The following is a 19,195-nucleotide window of genomic DNA, read 5'->3' on the forward strand; positions in this document are numbered from 1 at the left end:
CTCCCTCTACACTGTCCCATCAAACACTCCCAGGGCAGGTACAGGGGGTTAGATACAGAGTAAAACTCCCTCTACACTGTCCCATCAAACACGCCCCATCCTGCAGTGTTTGAGCAGCTTATGATGATAGACTATGAGCTGTTGGTCTCCTCGGGTGCCTGTGTGTTCTGGACTTGCCATTGTCTTCCCCTCTAAGCCGTGCCTCTCTCGAATTCTCTCCCCCGATAGTTCGCCTGTAACTCCGAGGGCCTGCGGGACTGTGTGGCCAGGGAACAGAATGTCGCTCCACAGATGGTCAACGCCTGTTTCATCAAGACCTTGAACTATACCCTCGGAGGTGAACTCACTCCCTGTGGGGGCAACTCCCTCTTGTGCCACTTCCCGGAGGTAGGTGAGAGGGAGGGGGAACGTTTTAATACCGGTAAAGGAGCGATATAAATACAAGTTACTCGCTAAACTATCTTACAGCCAGTAGGTCCCGAGTGAACAAATCAAACCTTCCTTGCCACTTATCAAAGGGAAAAAAACAGCAGCAGGCCATCAACTGACCATTGTACATTAAACCTCACGCAAATATTAACGGCTAGCTGTGGTTCGTGGGTCGCCATGGAGTCAGAAGGTTGTGGCTTCGAGTCCCACTCCAGGGACTTGAGCACATAATCCAGGCCGACACTCCAGTGTCAGTACTGAGGGAGCGCCGTACTGCGCTGTCAGAGGGGCAGTACTGAGGGAGTGCCGCACTGTCGGAGGGGCGGTACTGAGGGAGTGCCGCACTGTCGGAGGGGCGGTACTGAGGGAGTGCCGCACTGTCGGAGGGGCAGTACTGAGGGAGCGCCGTACTGCGCTGTCGGAGGGGCAGTACTGAGGGAGTGCCGCACTGTCGGAGGGGCGGTACTGAGGGAGTGCCGCACTGTCGGAGGGGCAGTACTGAGGGAGCGCCGTACTGCGCTGTCGGAGGGGCAGTACTGAGGGAGCACCACACTGTTGGAGGGGCAGTACTGAGGGAGTGCCGCACTGTCGGAGGGGCAGTACTGAGGGAGCACCGCACTGTTGGAGGGGCAGTACTGAGGGAGTGCCGCACTGTCGGAGGGGCAGTACTGAGGGAGCGCCGCACTGTCGGAGGGGGCAGTACTGAGGAAGTGCCGCACTGTCGGAGGGGCAGTACTGAGGGAGTGAAGCATTGTGGGAGGGGCGGTACTGAGGGAGCGCCGCACTGTCGGAGGGGCAGTACTGAGGGAGTGCCGCACTGTCGGAGGGGCAGTACTGAGGGAGCGCCGCACTGTCGGAGGGGCAGTACTGAGGGAGCGCCGCACTGTCGGAGGGGCAGTACTGAGGGAGCGCCGCACTGTCGGAGGGGCAGTACTGAGGGAGTGCCGCACTGTCGGAGGGGCGGTACTGAGGGAGCGCCGCACTGTCGGAGGGGCGGTACTGAGGGAGTGCCGCACTGTCGGAGGGGCGGTACTGAGGGAGTGCCGCACTGTCGGAGGGGCGGTACTGAGGGAGTGCCGCACTGTCGGAGGGGCAGTACTGAGGGAGCGCCGCACTGTCGGAGGGGCAGTACTGAGGGAGCACCGCACTGTCGGAGGGGCAGTACTGAGGGAGTGCCGCACTGTCGGAGGGGCAGTACTGAGGGAGTGCCGCACTGTCGGAGGGGCAGTACTGAGGGAGCGCCGCACTGTCGGAGGGGCAGTACTGAGGGAGCGCCGCACTGTCGGAGGGGCAGTACTGAGGGAGCGCCGCACTGTCGGAGGGGCAGTACTGAGGGAGCGCCGCACTGTCGGAGGGGCAGTACTGAGGGAGAGCCGCACTGTCGGAGGGGCGGTACTGAGGGAGCACCGCACTGTCGGAGGGGCAGTACTGAGGGAGCACCGCACTGTCGGAGGGGCGGTACTGAGGGAGCGCCGCACTGTCGGAGGGGCAGTACTGAGGGAGCGCCGCACTGTCGGAGGGGCAGTACTGAGGGAGCACCGCACTGTCGGAGGGGCAGTACTGAGGGAGCGCCGTACTGCACTGTCGGAGGGGCAGTACTGACGGAGTGCTGCACTGTCGGAGGGGCAGTACTGAGGGAGCACCGCACTGTCGGAGGGGCAGTACTGAGGGAGCGGCGCACTGTCGGAGGGGCAGTACTGAGGGAGCGCCGTACTGCACTGTCGGAGGGGCAGTACTGAGGGAGTGCTGCACTGTCGGAGGGGCAGTACTGAGGGAGTGCCGCACTGTCGGAGGGGCAGTACTGAGGGAGTGCCGCACTGTCGGAGGGGCAGTACTGAGGGAGTGCTGCACTGTCGGAGGGGCAGTACTGAGGGAGTGCCGCACTGTCGGAGGGGCAGTACTGAGGGAGTGCTGCACTGTCGGAGGGGCAGTACTGAGGGAGTGCTGCACTGTCGGAGGTGCCGTCTTTGGGATGAGACATTAAACGGAGGCCCCGTCTGCTCTCTGAGGTGGATGTAAAAGATCCCGTGGCGCGGGTGATTGGGTCGTCGCTGTTTTGTGGGAGCTTGCTGTGCGTGACGGGAGCAAGGTTCCTGCAATGGCAGCTGCAGCGAAGCGGGTTGAATGAATGCCGTGGCCTAATGTAGCCTCGTTCTCTCCGCAGTACTTCAACTACAGTGTGCTACTCTCTTTGCTCGCCTGCGCAGTGTTCCTGCAGATAAGCAGCATCGGTAAACTAACCCTGATGCTCATCATCGAGGTCATCTACATCATCATCGTGGAGGGGCCAAAGGTCAACCTCTTTGACAACTTTGACCTCTTGGTCACGGCCAACGCCTTGTAAGTTCAGCCATGGGCTCCACATTAACACAACCTTTTCTGTTTGTTCATTCTGGCCAAGGTTCAGCCCCTCGAGCCTGTTACATTAGGAACAGGAGGAGGCCATTCAGCCCCTCGAGCCTGTTACATTAGGAACAGGAGGAGGCCATTCAGCCCCTCGAGCCTGTTACATTAGGAACAGGAGGCCATTCAGCCCCTCGAGCCTGTTACATTAGGAACAGGAGGAGGCCATTCAGCCCCTCGAGCCTGTTACATTAGGAACAGGAGGAGGCCATTCAGCCCCTCGAGCCTGTTACATTAGGAACAGGAGGAGGCCCATTCAGCCCCTCGAGCCTGTTACATTAGGAACAGGAGGAGGCCATTCAGCCCCTCGAGCCTGTTACATTAGGGACAGGAGGAGGCCGTTCAGTCCCTCGAGCCTGTTACATTAGGAACAGGAGGCCGTTCAGCCCCTCGAGCCTGTTACATTAGGAACAGGAGGAGGCCGTTCAGCCCCTCGAGCCTGTTACATTAGGAACAGGAGGAGGCCGTTCAGCCCCTCGAGCCTGTTACATTAGGAACAGGAGGAGACCATTCAGCCCCTCGAGTCTGTTACATTAGGAACAGGAGGAGACCATTCAGCCCCTCGAGCCTGTTACATTAGGAACAGGAGGAGGCCATTCAGCCCCTCGAGCCTGTTACATTAGGAACAGGAGGGGGCCATTCAGCCCCTCGAGCCTGTTACATTAGGAACAGGAGGAGGCCGTTCAGCCCCTCGAGCCTGTTACATTAGGAACAGGAGTAGGCCATTCAGCCCCTCGAGCCTGTTACATTAGGAACAGGAGGAGGCCGTTCAGCCCCTCGAGCCTGTTACATTAGGAACAGGAGGCCATTCAGCCCCTCGAGCCTGTTACATTAGGAACAGGAGGGGGCCATTCAGCCCCTCGAACCTGTTACATTAGGAACAGGAGGAGGCCATTCAGCCCCTCGAGCCTGTTACATTAGGAACAGGAGGAGGCCGTTCAGCCCCTCGAGCCTGTTACATTAGGAATAGGAGGAGGCCATTCAGCCCCTCGAGCCTGTTACATTAGGAACAGGAGGAGACCATTCAGTCCCTCGAGCCTGTTACATTAGGAACAGGAGGAGGCCATTCAGCCCCTCGAGTCTGTTACATTAGGAACAGGAGGCCATTCAGCCCCTCGAGCCTGTTACATTAGGAACAGGAGGAGGCCATTCAGCCCCTCGAGCCTGTTACATTAGGAACAGGAGGAGGCCATTCAGCCCCTCGAGCCTGTTACATTAGGAACAGGAGGAGGCCATTCAGCCCCTCGAGTCTGTTACATTAGGAACAGGAGGAGGCCGTTCAGCCCCTCGAGGCTGTTACATTAGGAACAGGAGGAGGCCATTCAGCCCCTCGAGCCTGTTACATTAGGAACAGGAGGAGGCCGTTCAGCCCCTCGAGCCTGTTACATTAGGAACAGGAGGAGGCCATTCAGCCCCTCGAGCCTGTTACATTAGGAACAGGAGACCACCATTCAGCCCCTCGAGCCTGTTACATTAGGAACAGGAGGAGGCCATTCAGCCCCTCGAGCCTGTTACATTAGGAACAGGAGGAGACCGTTCAGCCTCTCGAGCCTGTTACATTAGGAACAGGAGGAGGCCATTCAGTCCCTCGAGTCTGTTACATTATGAACAGGAGGAGGCCCTTCAGCCCCTCGAGCCTGTTACATTAGGAACAGGAGGAGGCCGTTCAGCCCCTCGAGCCTGTTACATTAGGGATAGGAGGCCATTCAGCCCCTCGAGGCTGTTACATTAGGAACAGGAGGAGGCCGTTCAGCCCCTCGAGCCTGTTACATTAGGAACAGGAGGCCATTCAGCCCCTCGAGCCTGTTACATTAGGAACAGGAGGAGGCCGTTCAGCCCCTCGAGCCTGTTACATTAGGAACAGGAGGAGGCCGTTCAGCCCCTCGAGCCTGTTACATTAGGAACAGGAGGAGGCCGTTCAGCCCCTCGAGCCTGTTACATTAGGAACAGGAGGAGGCCGTTCAGCCCCTCGAGTCTGTTACATTAGGAACAGGAGGAGGCCATTCAGCCCCTCGAGCCTGTTACATTAGGAACAGGAGGAGGCCGTTCAGCCCCTCGAGCCTGTTACATTAGGAACAGGAGGAGGCCATTCAGCCCCTCGAGCCTGTTACATTAGGAACAGGAGGAGGCCATTCAGCCCCTCGAGCCTGTTACATTAGGAACAGGAGGAGGCCGTTCAGCCCCTCGAGGCTGTTACATTAGGAACAGGAGGAGGCCATTCAGCCCCTCGAGTCTGTTACATTCGGAACAGGAGGAGACGGTTCAGCCTCTCGAGCCTGTTACATTAGGAACAGGAGGAGGCCGTTCAGCCCCTCGAGGCTGTTACATTAGGAACAGGAGGAGGCCATTCAGCCCCTCGAGCCTGTTACATTAGGAACAGGAGGAGGCCATTCAGCCTCTCGAGCCTGTTACATTAGGAACAGGAGGAGACAGTTCAGCCTCTCGAGCCTGTTACATTAGGAACAGGAGGAGACCGTTCAGCCTCTCGAGCCTGTTACATTAGGAACAGGAGGCCATTCAGCCCCTCGAGCCTGTTACATTAGGAACAGGAGGCCATTCAGCCCCTCGAGTCTGTTACATTATGAACAGGAGGAGGCCCTTCAGCCCCTCGAGCCTGTTACATTAGGAACAGGAGGAGGCCGTTCAGCCCCTCGAGCCTGTTACATTAGGGACAGGAGGCCATTCAGCCCCTCGAGCCTGTTACATTAGGAACAGGAGGAGGCCGTTCAGCCCCTCGAGCCTGTTACATTAGGGACAGGAGGCCATTCAGCCCCTCGAGCCTGTTACATTAGGGACAGGAGGAGGCCGTTCAGCCCCTCGAGCCTGTTACATTAGGGACAGGAGGCCATTCAGCCCCTCGAGCCTGTTACATTAGGAACAGGAGGAGGCCATTCAGCCCCTCGAGCCTGTTACATTAGGAACAGGAGGAGGCCATTCAGCCCCTCGAGCCTGTTACATTAGGGACAGGAGGACATTCAGCCCCTCGAGCCTGTTACATTAGGAACAGGAGGAGGCCATTCAGCCCCTCGAGCCTGTTACATTAGGAACAGGAGGAGGCCATTCAGCCCCTCGAGCCTGTTACATTAGGAACAGGAGGAGGCCGTTCAGCCCCTCGAGCCTGTTGCATTAGGAACAGGAGGAGGCCATTCAGCCCCTCGAGCCTGTTACATTAGGAACAGGAGCAGGCCATTCAGCCCCTCGAGTCTGTTACATTAGGAACAAGAGGAGGCTATTCAGCCCCTCGAGCCTGTTACATTAGGAACAGGAGGAGGCCATTCAGCCCCTCGAGCCTGTTACATTAGGAACAGCAGGAGGCCGTTCAGCCCCTCGAGCCTGTTACATTAGGAACAGGAGGAGGCCATTCAGCCCCTCGAGCCTGTTACATTAGGAACAGGAGGAGGCCGTTCAGCCCCTCGAGCCTGTTACATTAGGAACAGGAGGAGGCCGTTCAGCCCCTCGAGCCTGTTACATTAGGAACAGGAGGAGGCCATTCAGCCCCTCGAGCCTGTTACATTAGGAACATGAGGAGGCCATTCAGCCCCTCGAGCCTGTTACATTAGGAACATGAGGAGGCCATTCAGCCCCTCGAGCCTGTTACATTAGGAACAGGAGGAGGCCATTCAGCCCCTCGAGCCTGTTACATTAGGAACAGGAGGAGGCCGTTCAGCCCCTCGAGCCTGTTACATTAGGAACAGGAGGGGGCCATTCAGCCCCTCGAGCCTGTTACATTAGGAACAGGAGGAGGCCATTCAGCCCCTCGAGCCTGTTACATTAGGAACAGGAGGAGGCCATTCAGCCCCTCGAGCCTGTTACATTATGAACAGGAGGAGGCCGTTCAGCCCCTCGAGCCTGTTACATTAGGAACAGGAGGAGGCCATTCAGCCCCTCGAGCCTGTTACATTAGGAACAGGAGAAGGCCATTCAGCCCCTCGAGCCTGTTACATTAGGAACAGGAGGAGGCCATTCAGCCCCTCGAGCCTGTTACATTAGGAACAGGAGGAGGCCATTCAGCCCCTCGAGCCTGTTACATTAGGAACAGGAGGAGGCCATTCAGCCCCTCGAGCCTGTTACATTATGAACAGGAGGAGGCCGTTCAGCCCCTCGAGCCTGTTACATTAGGAACAGGAGGAGGCCGTTCAGCCCCTCGAGCCTGTTACATTAGGAACAGGAGGAGGCCATTCAGCCCCTCGAGCCTGTTACATTAGGAACAGGAGAAGGCCATTCAGCCCCTCGAGCCTGTTACATTAGGAACAGGAGGAGGCCATTCAGCCCCTCGAGCCTGTTACATTAGGAACAGGAGGAGGCCATTCAGCCCCTCGAGCCTGTTACATTAGGAACAGGAGGAGGCCATTCAGCCCCTCGAGCCTGTTACATTATGAACAGGAGGAGGCCGTTCAGCCCCTCGAGCCTGTTACATTAGGAACAGGAGGAGGCCGTTCAGCCCCTCGAGCCTGTTACATTAGGAACAGGAGGAGGCCATTCAGCCCCTCGAGCCTGTTACATTATGAACAGGAGGAGGCCGTTCAGCCCCTCGAGACTGTTACATTAGGAACAGGAGGAGGCCATTCAGCCCCTCGAGCCTGTTACATTAGGAACAGGAGGAGGCCATTCAGCCCCTCGAGCCTGTTACATTAGGAACAGGAGGAGGCCATTCAGCCCCTCCAGCCTGTTACATTATGAACAGGAGGAGGCCGTTCAGCCCCTCGAGCCTGTTACATTAGGAACAGGAGGAGGCCATTCAGCCCCTCGAGCCTGTTACATTAGGAACAGGAGGAGGCCATTGAGCCCCTCGAGCCTGTTACATTAGGAACAGGAGGAGGCCATTCAGCCCCTCGAGCCTGTTATATTAGAAGGGGAGCGGCGGGGGGGTTGGAGAGGGTAGGGAGTCGAGGAGGGGAGGGGAGGGATTGGCAGGGGAAGAGAGGAGGGATTGCGGGCGGGAGAGTGATGGGGGAGGAGAGGGGAAGGGAGGAGCGGAGGGTTTAGGGGGAGAGAGGCGTGGAGGGGAGGGGAGTGTTGGGGGTTAGACCTGTTGGGGCCCAATGGCCTGGTTGAGTGCTGTACATTGTGTGTAATAAACCCTCTCTCCCTCTCTGATCTACCCACAGGTCAGCCTACAATCAGGGCAATTGGTAAGTACAGCGACAAACCTCCAACCTCCACACACCCTGAGTCTGCCCGTTTGTTGTGTGCCTGGGGAGCTGTTGGGGGGCCAAGCGTTTACTTGTTGTCTCCGGGACGTGTTAGGGTTTCCGCCTGGGCACGGTTGGGGCTGGTGGGGGGTGGGGTCAGAGTGCATCTCCCCTCCCTACCCCTGGAATTGCCCCCCCCCCCGGGGTTTGCGCCACCATTAACGCACCGGAGTGGCGACGCTGTCCTTTGCGCACCCTCGGGGGAAGTTGCCCCACGGGACGCGAGCTGGGCGTGGGGGCGATGCCATCGACGGCTTGGCGGGGCAAGGAGCTGTGGTGGCTGGAGCTTCCCGTCTGCTCTGAAAGGGGAGGTGGTGTTGTGGCGGCCATCTTTGTTTCTGCCGGCCGATTTTTTTTTTGAGCCTGTTACATTAGGAACAGGAGGAGGCCATTCAGCCCCTCGAGCCTGTTACATTAGGAACAGGAGGAGGCCGTTCAGCCCCCCGAGCCTGTTACATTAGGAACAGGAGGGGGCCATTCAGCCCCTCGAGCCTGTTACATTAGGAACAGGAGGAGGCCGTTCAGCCCCTCGAGCCTGTTACATTAGGAACAGGAGGAGGCCATTCAGCCCCCCGAGCCTGTTACATTAGGAACAGGAGGGGGCCATTCAGCCCCTCGAGCCTGTTACATTAGGAACAGGAGGAGGCCATTCAGCCCCTCGAGCCTGTTACATTAGGAACAGGAGGGGGCCATTCAGCCCCTCGAGCCTGTTGCATTAGGAACAGGAGGAGGCCATTCAGCCCCTCGAGCCTGTTACATTAGGAACAGGAGGAGGCCGTTCAGCCTCTCGAGCCTGTTACATTAGGAACAGGAGGAGGCCGTTCAGCCCCTCGAGCCTGTTACATTAGGAACAGGAGGAGGCTATTCAGCCCCTCGAGCCTGTTACATTAGGAACAGGAGGAGGCCGTTCAGCCCCTCGAGCCTGTTACATTAGGAACAGGAGGAGGCCGTTCAGCCCCTCGAGCCTGTTACATTAGGAACTGGAGGAGGCCATTCAGCCCCTCGAGCCTGTTACATTAGGAACAGGAGGCCATTCAGCCCCTCGAGTCTGTTACATTAGGAACAGGAGGAGGCCATTCAGCCCCTCGAGCCTGTTACATTAGGAACAGGAGGAGGCCATTCAGCCCCTCGAGCCTGTTACATTAGGAACAGGAGGGGGCCATTCAGCCCCTCGAGCCTGTTACATTATGAACAGGAGGAGGCCATTCAGCCCCTCGATCCTGTTACATTAGGAACAGGAGGAGGCCATTCAGCCCCTCGAGCCTGTTACATTATGAACAGGAGGAGGCCGTTCAGCCCCTCGAGCCTGTTACATTAGGAACAGGAGGAGGCCATTCAGCCCCTCGAGCCTGTTACATTAGGAACAGGAGGAGGCCATTCAGCCCCTCGAGCCTGTTACATTAGGAACAGGAGGAGGCCGTTCAGCCCCTCGAGACTGTTACATTAGGAACAGGAGGAGGCCATTCAGCCCCTCGAGCCTGTTACATTAGGAACAGGAGGAGGCCATTGAGCCCCTCGAGCCTGTTACATTAGGAACAGGAGGAGGCCATTCAGCCCCTCGAGCCTGTTACATTAGGAACAGGAGGGGGCCATTCAGCCCCTCGAGCCTGTTACATTAGGAACAGGAGGAGGCCGTTCAGCCCCTCGAGCCTGTTACATTAGGAACAGGAGGAGGCCATTCAGCCCCCCGAGCCTGTTACATTAGGAACAGGAGGGGGCCATTCAGCCCCTCGAGCCTGTTACATTAGGAACAGGAGGAGGCCATTCAGCCCCTCGAGCCTGTTACATTAGGAACAGGAGGGGGCCATTCAGCCCCTCGAGCCTGTTGCATTAGGAACAGGAGGAGGCCATTCAGCCCCTCGAGCCTGTTACATTAGGAACAGGAGGAGGCCGTTCAGCCTCTCGAGCCTGTTACATTAGGAACAGGAGGAGGCCGTTCAGCCCCTCGAGCCTGTTACATTAGGAACAGGAGGAGGCCATTCAGCCCCTCGAGCCTGTTACATTAGGAACAGGAGGAGGCCGTTCAGCCCCTCGAGACTGTTACATTAGGAACAGGAGGAGGCCATTCAGCCCCTCGAGCCTGTTACATTAGGAACAGGAGGAGGCCATTCAGCCCCTCGAGCCTGTTACATTAGGAACAGGAGGAGGCCATTCAGCCCCTCGAGCCTGTTACATTATGAACAGGAGGAGGCCATTCAGCCCTTCGAGCCTGTTACATTAGGGACAGGAGGAGGCCATTCAGCCCCTCGAGCCTGTTACATTAGGAACAGGAGGAGGCCATTCAGCCCCTCGAGCCTGTTACATTAGGAACAGGAGGAGGCCATTCAGCCCCTCGAGCCTGTTACATTAGGAACAGGAGGAGATCATTCAGCCCCTCGAGCCTGTTACATTAGGAACAGGAGGAGGCCATTCAGCCACTCGAGCCTGTTACATTAGGAACTGGAGGAGGCCATTCAGCCGCTCGAGCCTGTTACATTAGAAACAGGAGGAGGCCATTCAGCCACTCGAGCCTGTTACATTAGGAACTGGAGGAGGCCATTCAGCCCCTCGAGCCTGTTACATTAGGGACAGGGGGAGGCCATTCAGCCCCTCGAGCCTGTTACATTAGGAACAGGAGGAGCCCATTCAGCCCCTCGAGCCTGTTACATTAGGAACAGGAGGAGGCCATTCAGCCCCTCGAGCCTGTTACATTAGGAACAGGAGGAGGCCATTCAGCCCCTCGAGCCTGTTACATTAGGAACTGGAGGAGGCCATTCAGCCCCTCGAGCCTGTTACATTAGGGACAGGAGGAGGCCATTCAGCCCCTCGAGCCTGTTACATTAGGAACAGGAGGAGCCCATTCAGCCCCTCGAGCCTGTTACATTAGGAACAGGAGGAGGCCGTTCAGCCACTCGAGCCTGTTACATTAGGAACAGGAGGAGGCTATTCAGCCCCTCGAGCCTGTTACATTAGGAACAGGAGGAGGCCATTCAGCCCCTCGAGCCTGTTACATTAGGAACAGCAGGAGGCCGTTCAGCCACTCGAGCCTGTTACATTAGGAACAGGAGGAGGCTATTCAGCCCCTCGAGCCTGTTACATTAGGAACAGGAGGAGGCTATTCAGCCCCTTGAGCCTGTTACATTAGGAACAGGAGGAGGCCATTCAGCCCCTCGAGCCTGTTACATTAGGAACAGGAGGAGGCCATTCAGCCCCTCGAGCCTGTTACATTAGGAACAGGAGGAGGCCATTCAGCCCCTCGAGCCTGTTACATTAGGAACAGGAGGAGGCCATTCAGCCCCTCGAGCCTGTTACATTAGGAACAGGAGGAGGCCATTCAGCCCCTCGAGCCTGTTACATTAGGAACAGGAGGAGGCCATTCAGCCCCTCGAGCCTGTTACATTAGGAACAGGAGGAGGCCATTCAGCCCCTCGAGCCTGTTACATTAGGAACAGGAGGAGGCCCATTCAGCCCCTCGAGCCTGTTACATTAGGAACAGGAGGAGGCCATTCAGCCCCTCGAGCCTGTTACATTAGGAACAGGAGGAGGCCATTCAGCCCCTCGAGCCTGTTACATTAGGAACAGGAGGAGGCCATTCAGCCCCTCCAGCCTGTTACATTAGGAACAGGAGGAGGCCATTCAGCCCCTCGAGCCTGTTACATTAGGAACAGGAGGAGGCCATTCAGCCCCTCGAGCCTGTTACATTAGGAACAGGAGGAGGCCATTCAGCCCCTCGAACGTGTTAAATTAGGAACAGGAGGAGGCCATTCAGCCCCTCGAGCCTGTTACATTAGGAACAGGAGGAGGCCATTCAGCCCCTCGAGCCTGTTACATTAGGAACAGGAGGAGGCCATTCAGCCCCTCGAGCCTGTTATATTAGGAACAGGAGGAGGCCCATTCAGCCCCTCGAGCCTGTTACATTAGATACAGGAGGAGGCCATTCAGCCCCTCGAGCCTGTTACATTAGGAACAGGAGGAGGCCATTCAGCCCCTCGAGCCTGTTACATTAGGAACAGGAGGAGGCCATTCAGCCCCTCGAGCCTGTTACATTAGGAACAGGAGGAGGCCATTCAGCCCCTCGAACCTGTTAAATTAGGAACAGGAGGAGGCCATTCAGCCCCTCGAGCCTGTTACATTAGGAACAGGAGGAGGCCATTCAGCCCTTCGAGCCTGTTACATTAGGAACAGGAGGAGGCCATTCAGCCCCTCGAGCCTGTTACATTAGATACAGGAGGAGGCCATTCAGCCCCTCGAGCCTGTTACATTAGGAACAGGAGGAGGCCATTCAGCCCCTTGAGCCTGTTACATTAGCAACAAGAGGCCATTCAGCCCCTCGAGCCTGTTACATTAGAAGGGGAGCGGCGGGGGGTTTGGAGAGGGTAGGGAGTCGAGGGGGGGAGAGGGGAGGGGAGGGATTGGCAGGGGAAGAGAGGAGGGATTGCGGGCGGGAGAGGGATGGGGGAGGAGAGGGGAAGGGAGGAGCGGAGGGTTTAGGGGGAGAGAGGCGTGGAGGGGAGGGGAGTGTTGGGGGTTAGACCTGTTGGGGCCCAATGGCCTGGTTGAGTGCTGTACATTGTGTGTAATAAACCCTCTCTCCCTCTCTGATCTACCCACAGGTCAGCCTACAATCAGGGCAATTGGTAAGTACAGCGACAAACCTCCAACCTCCACACACCCTGAGTCTGCCCGTTTGTTGTGTGCCTGGGGAGCTGTTGGGGGGCCAAGCGTTTACTTGTTGTCTCCGGGACGTGTTAGGGTTTCCGCCTGGGCACGGTTGGGGCTGGTGGGGGGTGGGGTCAGAGTGCATCTTCCCTCCCTACCCCTGGAATTGCCCCCCCCCCCCGGGGTTTGCGCCGCCATTAAAGCACCGGAGTGGCGACGGTGTCCTTTGCGCACCCTCGGGGGAAGTTGCCCCACGGGACGCGAGCTGGGCGTGGGGGCGATGCCATCGACGGCTTGGCGGGGCAAGGAGCTGTGGTGGCTGGAGCTTCCCGTCTGCTCTGAAAGGGGAGGTGGTGTTGTGGCGGCCATCTTTGTTTCTGACGGCCGATTTTTTTTTTGAGCCTGTTGCATTAGGAACAGGAGGAGGCCATTCAGCCCCTCGAGCCTGTTACATTAGGAACAGGAGGGGGCCATTCAGCCCCTCGAGCCTGTTACATTAGGAACAGGAGGGGGCCATTCAGCCCCTCGAGCCTGTTACATTAGGAACAGGAGGAGGCCATTCAGCCCCTCGAGCCTGTTACATTAGGAACAGGAGGAGGCCATTCAGCCCCTCGAGCCTGTTACATTATGAACAGGAGGAGGCCGTTCAGCCCCTCGAGCCTGTTACATTAGGAACAGGAGGGGGCCATTCAGCCCCTCGAGCCTGTTACATTAGGAACAGGAGGAGGCCATTCAGCCCCTCGAGCCTGTTACATTAGGAACAGGAGGAGGCCATTCAGCCCCTCAAGCCTGTTACATTATGAACAGGAGGAGGCCGTTCAGCCCCTCGAGCCTGTTACATTAGGGACAGGAGGAGGCCATTCAGCCCCTCGAGCCTGTTACATTAGGAACAGGAGGAGGCCATTCAGCCCCTCGAGCCTGTTACATTATGAACAGGAGGAGGCCGTTCAGCCCCTCGAGCCTGTTACATTAGGAACAGGAGGGGGCCATTCAGCCCCTCGAGCCTGTTACATTAGGAACAGGAGGAGGCCATTCAGCCCCTCGAGTCTGTTACATTAGGAACAGGAGGGGGCCATTCAGCCCCTCGAGCCTGTTACATTAGGAACAGGAGGAGGCCGTTCAGCCTCTCGAGCCTGTTACATTAGGAACAGGAGGAGGCCATTCAGCCCCTTGAGCCTGTTACATTAGGAACAGGAGGAGACCGTTCAGCCTCTCGAGCCTGTTACATTAGAAACAGGAGGAGGCCATTCAGCCCCTCGAGCCTGTTACATTAGGAACAGGAGGAGGCCGTTCAGCCTCTCGAGCCTGTTACATTAGGAACAGGAGGAGGCCATTCAGCCCCTTGAGCCTGTTACATTAGGAACAGGAGGAGACCGTTCAGCCTCTCGAGCCTGTTACATTAAGGACAGGAGCCCATTCAGCCCCTCGAGCCTGTTACATTAGGAACAGGAGGGGGTCATTCAGCCCCTCGAGTCTGTTACATTAGGAACAGGAGGAGGTCATTCAGCCCCTCGAGCCTGTTACATTAGGAACAGGAGGAGGCCGTTCAGCCCCTCGAGCCTGTTACATTAAGGACAGGAGCCCATTCAGCCCCTCGAGCCTGTTACATTAGGGACAGGAGGAGGCCGTTCAGCCCCTCGAGCCTGTTACATTAGGAACAGGAGGAGGCCGTTCAGCCCCTCGAGCCTGTTACATTAGGAACAGGAGGAGGCCGTTCAGCCCCTCGAGCCTGTTATATTAGGAACAGGAGGAGGCCATTCAGCCCCTCGAGCCTGTTACATTAGGAACAGGAGGAGGCCGTTCAGCCCCTCGAGCCTGTTACATTAGGGACAGGAGGCCATTCAGCCCCTCGAGCCTGTTACATTAGGAACAGGAGGAGACCATTCAGCCCCTCGAGCCTGTTACATTAGGAACAGGAGGAGGCCGTTCAGCCCCTCGAGCCTGTTACATTAGGAACAGGAGGAGACCATTCAGCCCCTCGAGCCTGTTACATTAGGAACAGGAGGAGGCCATTCAGCCCCTCGAGCCTGTTACATTATGAACAGGAGGAGGCCGTTCAGCCCCTCGAGCCTGTTACATTAGGATCAGGAGGGGGCCATTCAGCCCCTCGAGCCTGTTACATTAGGAACAGGAGGAGGCCATTCAGCCCCTCGAGCCTGTTACATTAGGAACAGGAGGAGGCCGTTCAGCCCCTCGAGCCTGTTACATTAGGAACAGGAGGGGGCCATTCAGCCCCTCGAGCCTGTTACATTAGGAACAGGAGGAGGCCATTCAGTCCCTCGAGCCTGTTACATTAGGAACAGGAGGAGGCCATTCAGCCCCTCGAGCCTGTTACATTAGGAACAGGAGGAGGCCGTTCAGCCCCTCGAGCCTGTTACATTAGGAACAGGAGGAGGCCATTCAACCCCTCGAGCCTGTTACATTAGGAACAGGAGGCCATTCAGCCCCTCGAGCCTGTTACATTAGGAACAGGAGGAGGCCATTCAGCCCCTCGAGCCTGTTACATTAGGAACAGGAGGAGGCCGTTCAGCCCCTCGAGCCTGTTACATTAGGGACAGGAGGAGACCATTCAGCCCCTCGAGCCTGTTACATTAGGAACAGGAGGGGGCCGTTCAGCCCCTCGAGCCTGTTACATTAGGAACAGGAGGAGGCCTTTCAGCCCCTCGAGCCTGTTACATTAGGAACAGGAGGAGGCCATTCAGCCCCTCGAGTCTGTTACATTAGGGACAGGAGGAGGCCGTTCAGCCCCTCGAGCCTGTTACATTAGGAACAGGAGGGGGCCGTTCAGCCCCTCGAGCCTGTTACATTAGGAACAGGAGGAGGCCTTTCAGCCCCTCGAGCCTGTTACATTAGGAACAGGAGGAGGCCATTCAGCCCCTCGAGTCTGTTACATTAGGAACAGGAGGAGGCCTTTCAGCCCCTCGAGCCTGTTACATTAGGAACAGGAGGAGGCCATTCAGCCCCTCGAGCCTGTTACATTAGGAACAGGAGGAGGCCGTTCAGCCCCTCGAGCCTGTTACATTAGGAACAGGAGGAGGCCGTTCAGCCCCTCGAGCCTGTTACATTAGGAACAGGAGGAGGCCTTTCAGCCCCTCGAGCCTGTTACATTAGGAACAGGAGGAGGCCATTCAGCCCCTCGAGCCTGTTACATTAGAAGGGGAGCGGCGGGGGGTTTGGAGAGGGTAGGGAGTCAAGGGGGGGGAGGGGAGGGGAGGGATTGGCAGGGGAAGAGAGGAGGGATTGCGGGCGGGAGAGTGATGGGGGAGGAGAGGGGAAGGGAGGAGCGGAGGGTTTAGGGGGAGAGAGGCGTGGAGGGGAGGGGAGTGTTGGGGGTTAGACCTGTTGGGGCCCAATGGCCTGGTTGAGTGCTGTACATTGTGTGTAATAAACCCTCTCTCCCTCTCTGATCTACCCACAGGTCAGCCTACAATCAGGGCAATTGGTAAGTACAGCGACAAACCTCCAACCTCCACACACCCTGAGTCTGCCCGTTTGTTGTGTGCCTGGGGAGCTGTTGGGGGGCCAAGCGTTTACTTGTTGTCTCCGGGACGTGTTAGGGTTTCCGCCTGGGCACGGTTGGGGCTGGTGGGGGGTGGGGTCAGAGTGCATCTCCCCTCCCTACCCCTGGAATTGCCCCCCCCCCCGGGGTTTGCGCCACCATTAACGCACCGGAGTGGCGACGGTGTCCTTTGCGCACCCTCGGGGGAAGTTGCCCCACGGGACGCGAGCTGGGCGTGGGGGCGATGCCATCGACGGCTTGGCGGGGCAAGGAGCTGTGGTGGCTGGAGCTTCCCGTCTGCTCTGAAAGGGGAGATGGTGTTGTGGCGGCCATCTTTGTTTCTGACGGCCGATTTTTTTTTTGAGCCTGTTGCATTAGGAACAGGTGGAGACCATTCAGCCCCTCGAGCCTGTTACATTAGGAACAGGTGGAGGCCGTTCAGCCCCTCGAGCCTGTTACATTAGGAACAGGAGGAGGCCGTTCAGCCCCTCGAGCCTGTTACATTAGGAACAGGAGGCCCATCCAGCCCCTCGAGCCTGTTACATTAGGAACAGGAGGAGGCCGTTCAGCCCCTCGAGCCTGTTACATTAGGAACAGGAGGAGGCTTTTCAGCCCCTCGAGCCTGTTACATTAGGAACAGGAGGAGGCCGTTCAGCCCCTCGAGCCTGTTACATTAGGAACAGGAGGAGGTCCATTCAGCCCCTCGAGCCTGTTACATTAGGAACAGGAGGAGGCCATTCAGCCCCTCGAGCCTGTTACATTAGGAACAGGAGGAGGCCATTCAGCCCCTCGAGCCTGTTACATTAGGAACAGGAGGAGTCCATTCAGCCCCTCGAGCCTGTTACATTAGGAACAGGAGGAGACCATTCAGCCCCTCGAGCCTGTTACATTAGGAACAGGAGGAGGCCATTCAGCCCCTCGAGCCTGTTACATTAGGAACAGGAGGAGGCCATTCAGCCCCTGGAGCCTGTTACATTAGGAACAGGAGGAGGCCATTCAGCCCCTCGAGCCTGTTACATTAGGAACAGGAGGAGGCTTTTCAGCCCCTCGAGCCTGTTACATTAGGAACAGGAGGAGGCCGTTCAGCCCCTCGAGCCTGTTACATTAGGAACAGGAGGAGGCCCATTCAGCCCCTCGAGCCTGTTACATTAGGAACAGGAGGAGGCCATTCAGCCCCTCGAGCCTGTTACATTAGATACAGGAGGAGCCCATTCAGCCCCTCGAGCCTGTTACATTAGGAACAGGTGGAGGCCATTCAGCCCCTCGAGCCTGTTACATTAGGAACAGGAGGAGGCCATTCAGCCCCTCGAGCCTGTTACATTAGGAACAGGAGGAGGCCCATTCAGCCCCTCGAGCCTGTTACATTAGGAACAGGAGGAGGCCATTCAGCCCCTCCAGCCTGTTACATTAGGAACAGGAGGAGGCCATTCAGCCCCTCGAGCCTGTTACATTAGGAACAGGAGGAGGCCCATTCAGCCCCTCGAACCTGTTAAATTAGGAACAGGAGGAGGCCATTCAGCCCCTCGAGCCTGTTACATTAGGAACAGGAGGATGAATTCAGCCCCTCGAGCCTGTTACATTAGGAACAGGAGGAGGCCATTCAGCCCCTCGAGCCTGTTATATTAGGAACAGGAGGAGGCCCATTCAGCCCCTCGAGCCTGTTACATTAGATACAGGAGGAGGCCATTCAGCCCCTCGAGCCTGTTACATTAGGAACAGGAGGAGGCCATTCAGCCCCTCGAGCCTGTTATATTAGGAACAGGAGGAGGCCCATTCAGCCCCTCGAGCCTGTTACATTAGATACAGGAGGAGCCATTCAGCCCCTCGAGCCTGTTACATTAGGAACAGGAGGAGGCCATTCAGCCCCTCCAGCCTGTTACATTAGGAACAGGAGGAGGCCATTCAGCCCCTCGAGCCTGTTACATTAGGAACAGGAGGAGGCCCATTCAGCCCCTCGAGCCTGTTACATTAGGAACAGGAGGAGGCCATTCAGCCCCTCGAGCCTGTTACATTAGGAACAGGAGGAGGCCATTCAGCCCCTCGAGCCTGTTATATTAGGAACAGGAGGAGGCCGTTCAGCCCCTCGAGCCTGTTACATTAGGAACAGGAGGAGGCCATTCAGCCCCTCGAGCCTGTTACATTAGGAACAGGAGGAGGCCATTCAGCCCCTCGAGCCTGTTACATTAGGAACAGGAGAGGCCCATTCAGCCCCTCGAGCCTGTTACATTAAATACAGGAGGAGGCCATTCAGCCCCTCGAGCCTGTTACATTAGGAACAGGAGGAGGCCATTCAGCCCCTTGAGCCTGTTACATTAGGAACAAGAGGCCATTCAGCCCCTCGAGCCTGTTACATTAGAAGGGGAGCGGCGGGGGTGTTGGAGAGGGTAGGGAGTCGAGGGTGGGAGAGGGGAGGGGAGGGATTGGCAGGGGAAGAGAGGAGGGATTGCGGGCGGGAGAGTGATGGGGGAGGAGAGGGGAAGGGAGGAGCGGAGGGTTAAGGGGGAGAGAGGCGTGGAGGGGAGGGGAGTGTTGGGGGTTAGACCTGTTGGGGCCCAATGGCCTGGTTGAGTGCTGTACATTGTGTGTAATAAACCCTCTCTCCCTCTCTGATCTACCCACAGGTCAGCCTACAATCAGGGCAATTGGTAAGTACAGCGACAAACCTCCAACCTCCACACACCCTGAGTCTGCCCGTTTGTTGTGTGCCTGGGGAGCTGTTGGGGGGCCAAGCGTTTACTTGTTGTCTCCGGGACGTGTTAGGGTTTCCGCCTGGGCACGGTTGGGGCTGGTGGGGGGTGGGGTCAGAGTGCATCTCCCCTCCCTACCCCTGGAATTGCCCCCCCCCCGGGTTTGCGCCGCCATTAACGCACCGGAGTGGCGACGGTGTCCTTTGCGCACCCTCGGGGGAAGTTGCCCCACGGGACGCGAGCTGGGCGGCTTGTCGGGGCAAGGAGCTGTGGTGGCTGGAGCTTCCCGTCTGCTCTGAAAGGGGAGGTGGTGTTGTGGCGGCCATCTTTGTTTCTGCCGGCCGATT

The 19,195-nt window shown here is 57.6% G+C and overlaps 1 protein-coding gene across 1 annotated transcript in view; it reads left to right on the plus strand.

Moving 5' to 3' along the window:
- Positions 1-228: 228 nt before the first annotated feature.
- LOC139244008 (adenylate cyclase type 5-like) overlaps positions 229-19,195 on the plus strand; it is a gene marked incomplete at both ends in the record, with an annotated part of 34,706 nt that continues 15,739 nt past the window's right edge. Inside the window, 5 exons of the mRNA XM_070870944.1 lie at positions 229-387; positions 2,594-2,769; positions 7,941-7,964; positions 16,081-16,104; positions 18,783-18,806. Coding sequence (XP_070727045.1) covers positions 229-387; positions 2,594-2,769; positions 7,941-7,964; positions 16,081-16,104; positions 18,783-18,806 — 407 coding nt within the window. The remainder of the gene's footprint in view (positions 388-2,593; positions 2,770-7,940; positions 7,965-16,080; positions 16,105-18,782; positions 18,807-19,195) is intronic.

The sequence above is a fragment of the Pristiophorus japonicus genome, unplaced genomic scaffold, assembly GCF_044704955.1.
Source record: "Pristiophorus japonicus isolate sPriJap1 unplaced genomic scaffold, sPriJap1.hap1 HAP1_SCAFFOLD_1989, whole genome shotgun sequence".
NCBI classification, from domain to species: domain Eukaryota; kingdom Metazoa; phylum Chordata; class Chondrichthyes; family Pristiophoridae; genus Pristiophorus; species Pristiophorus japonicus.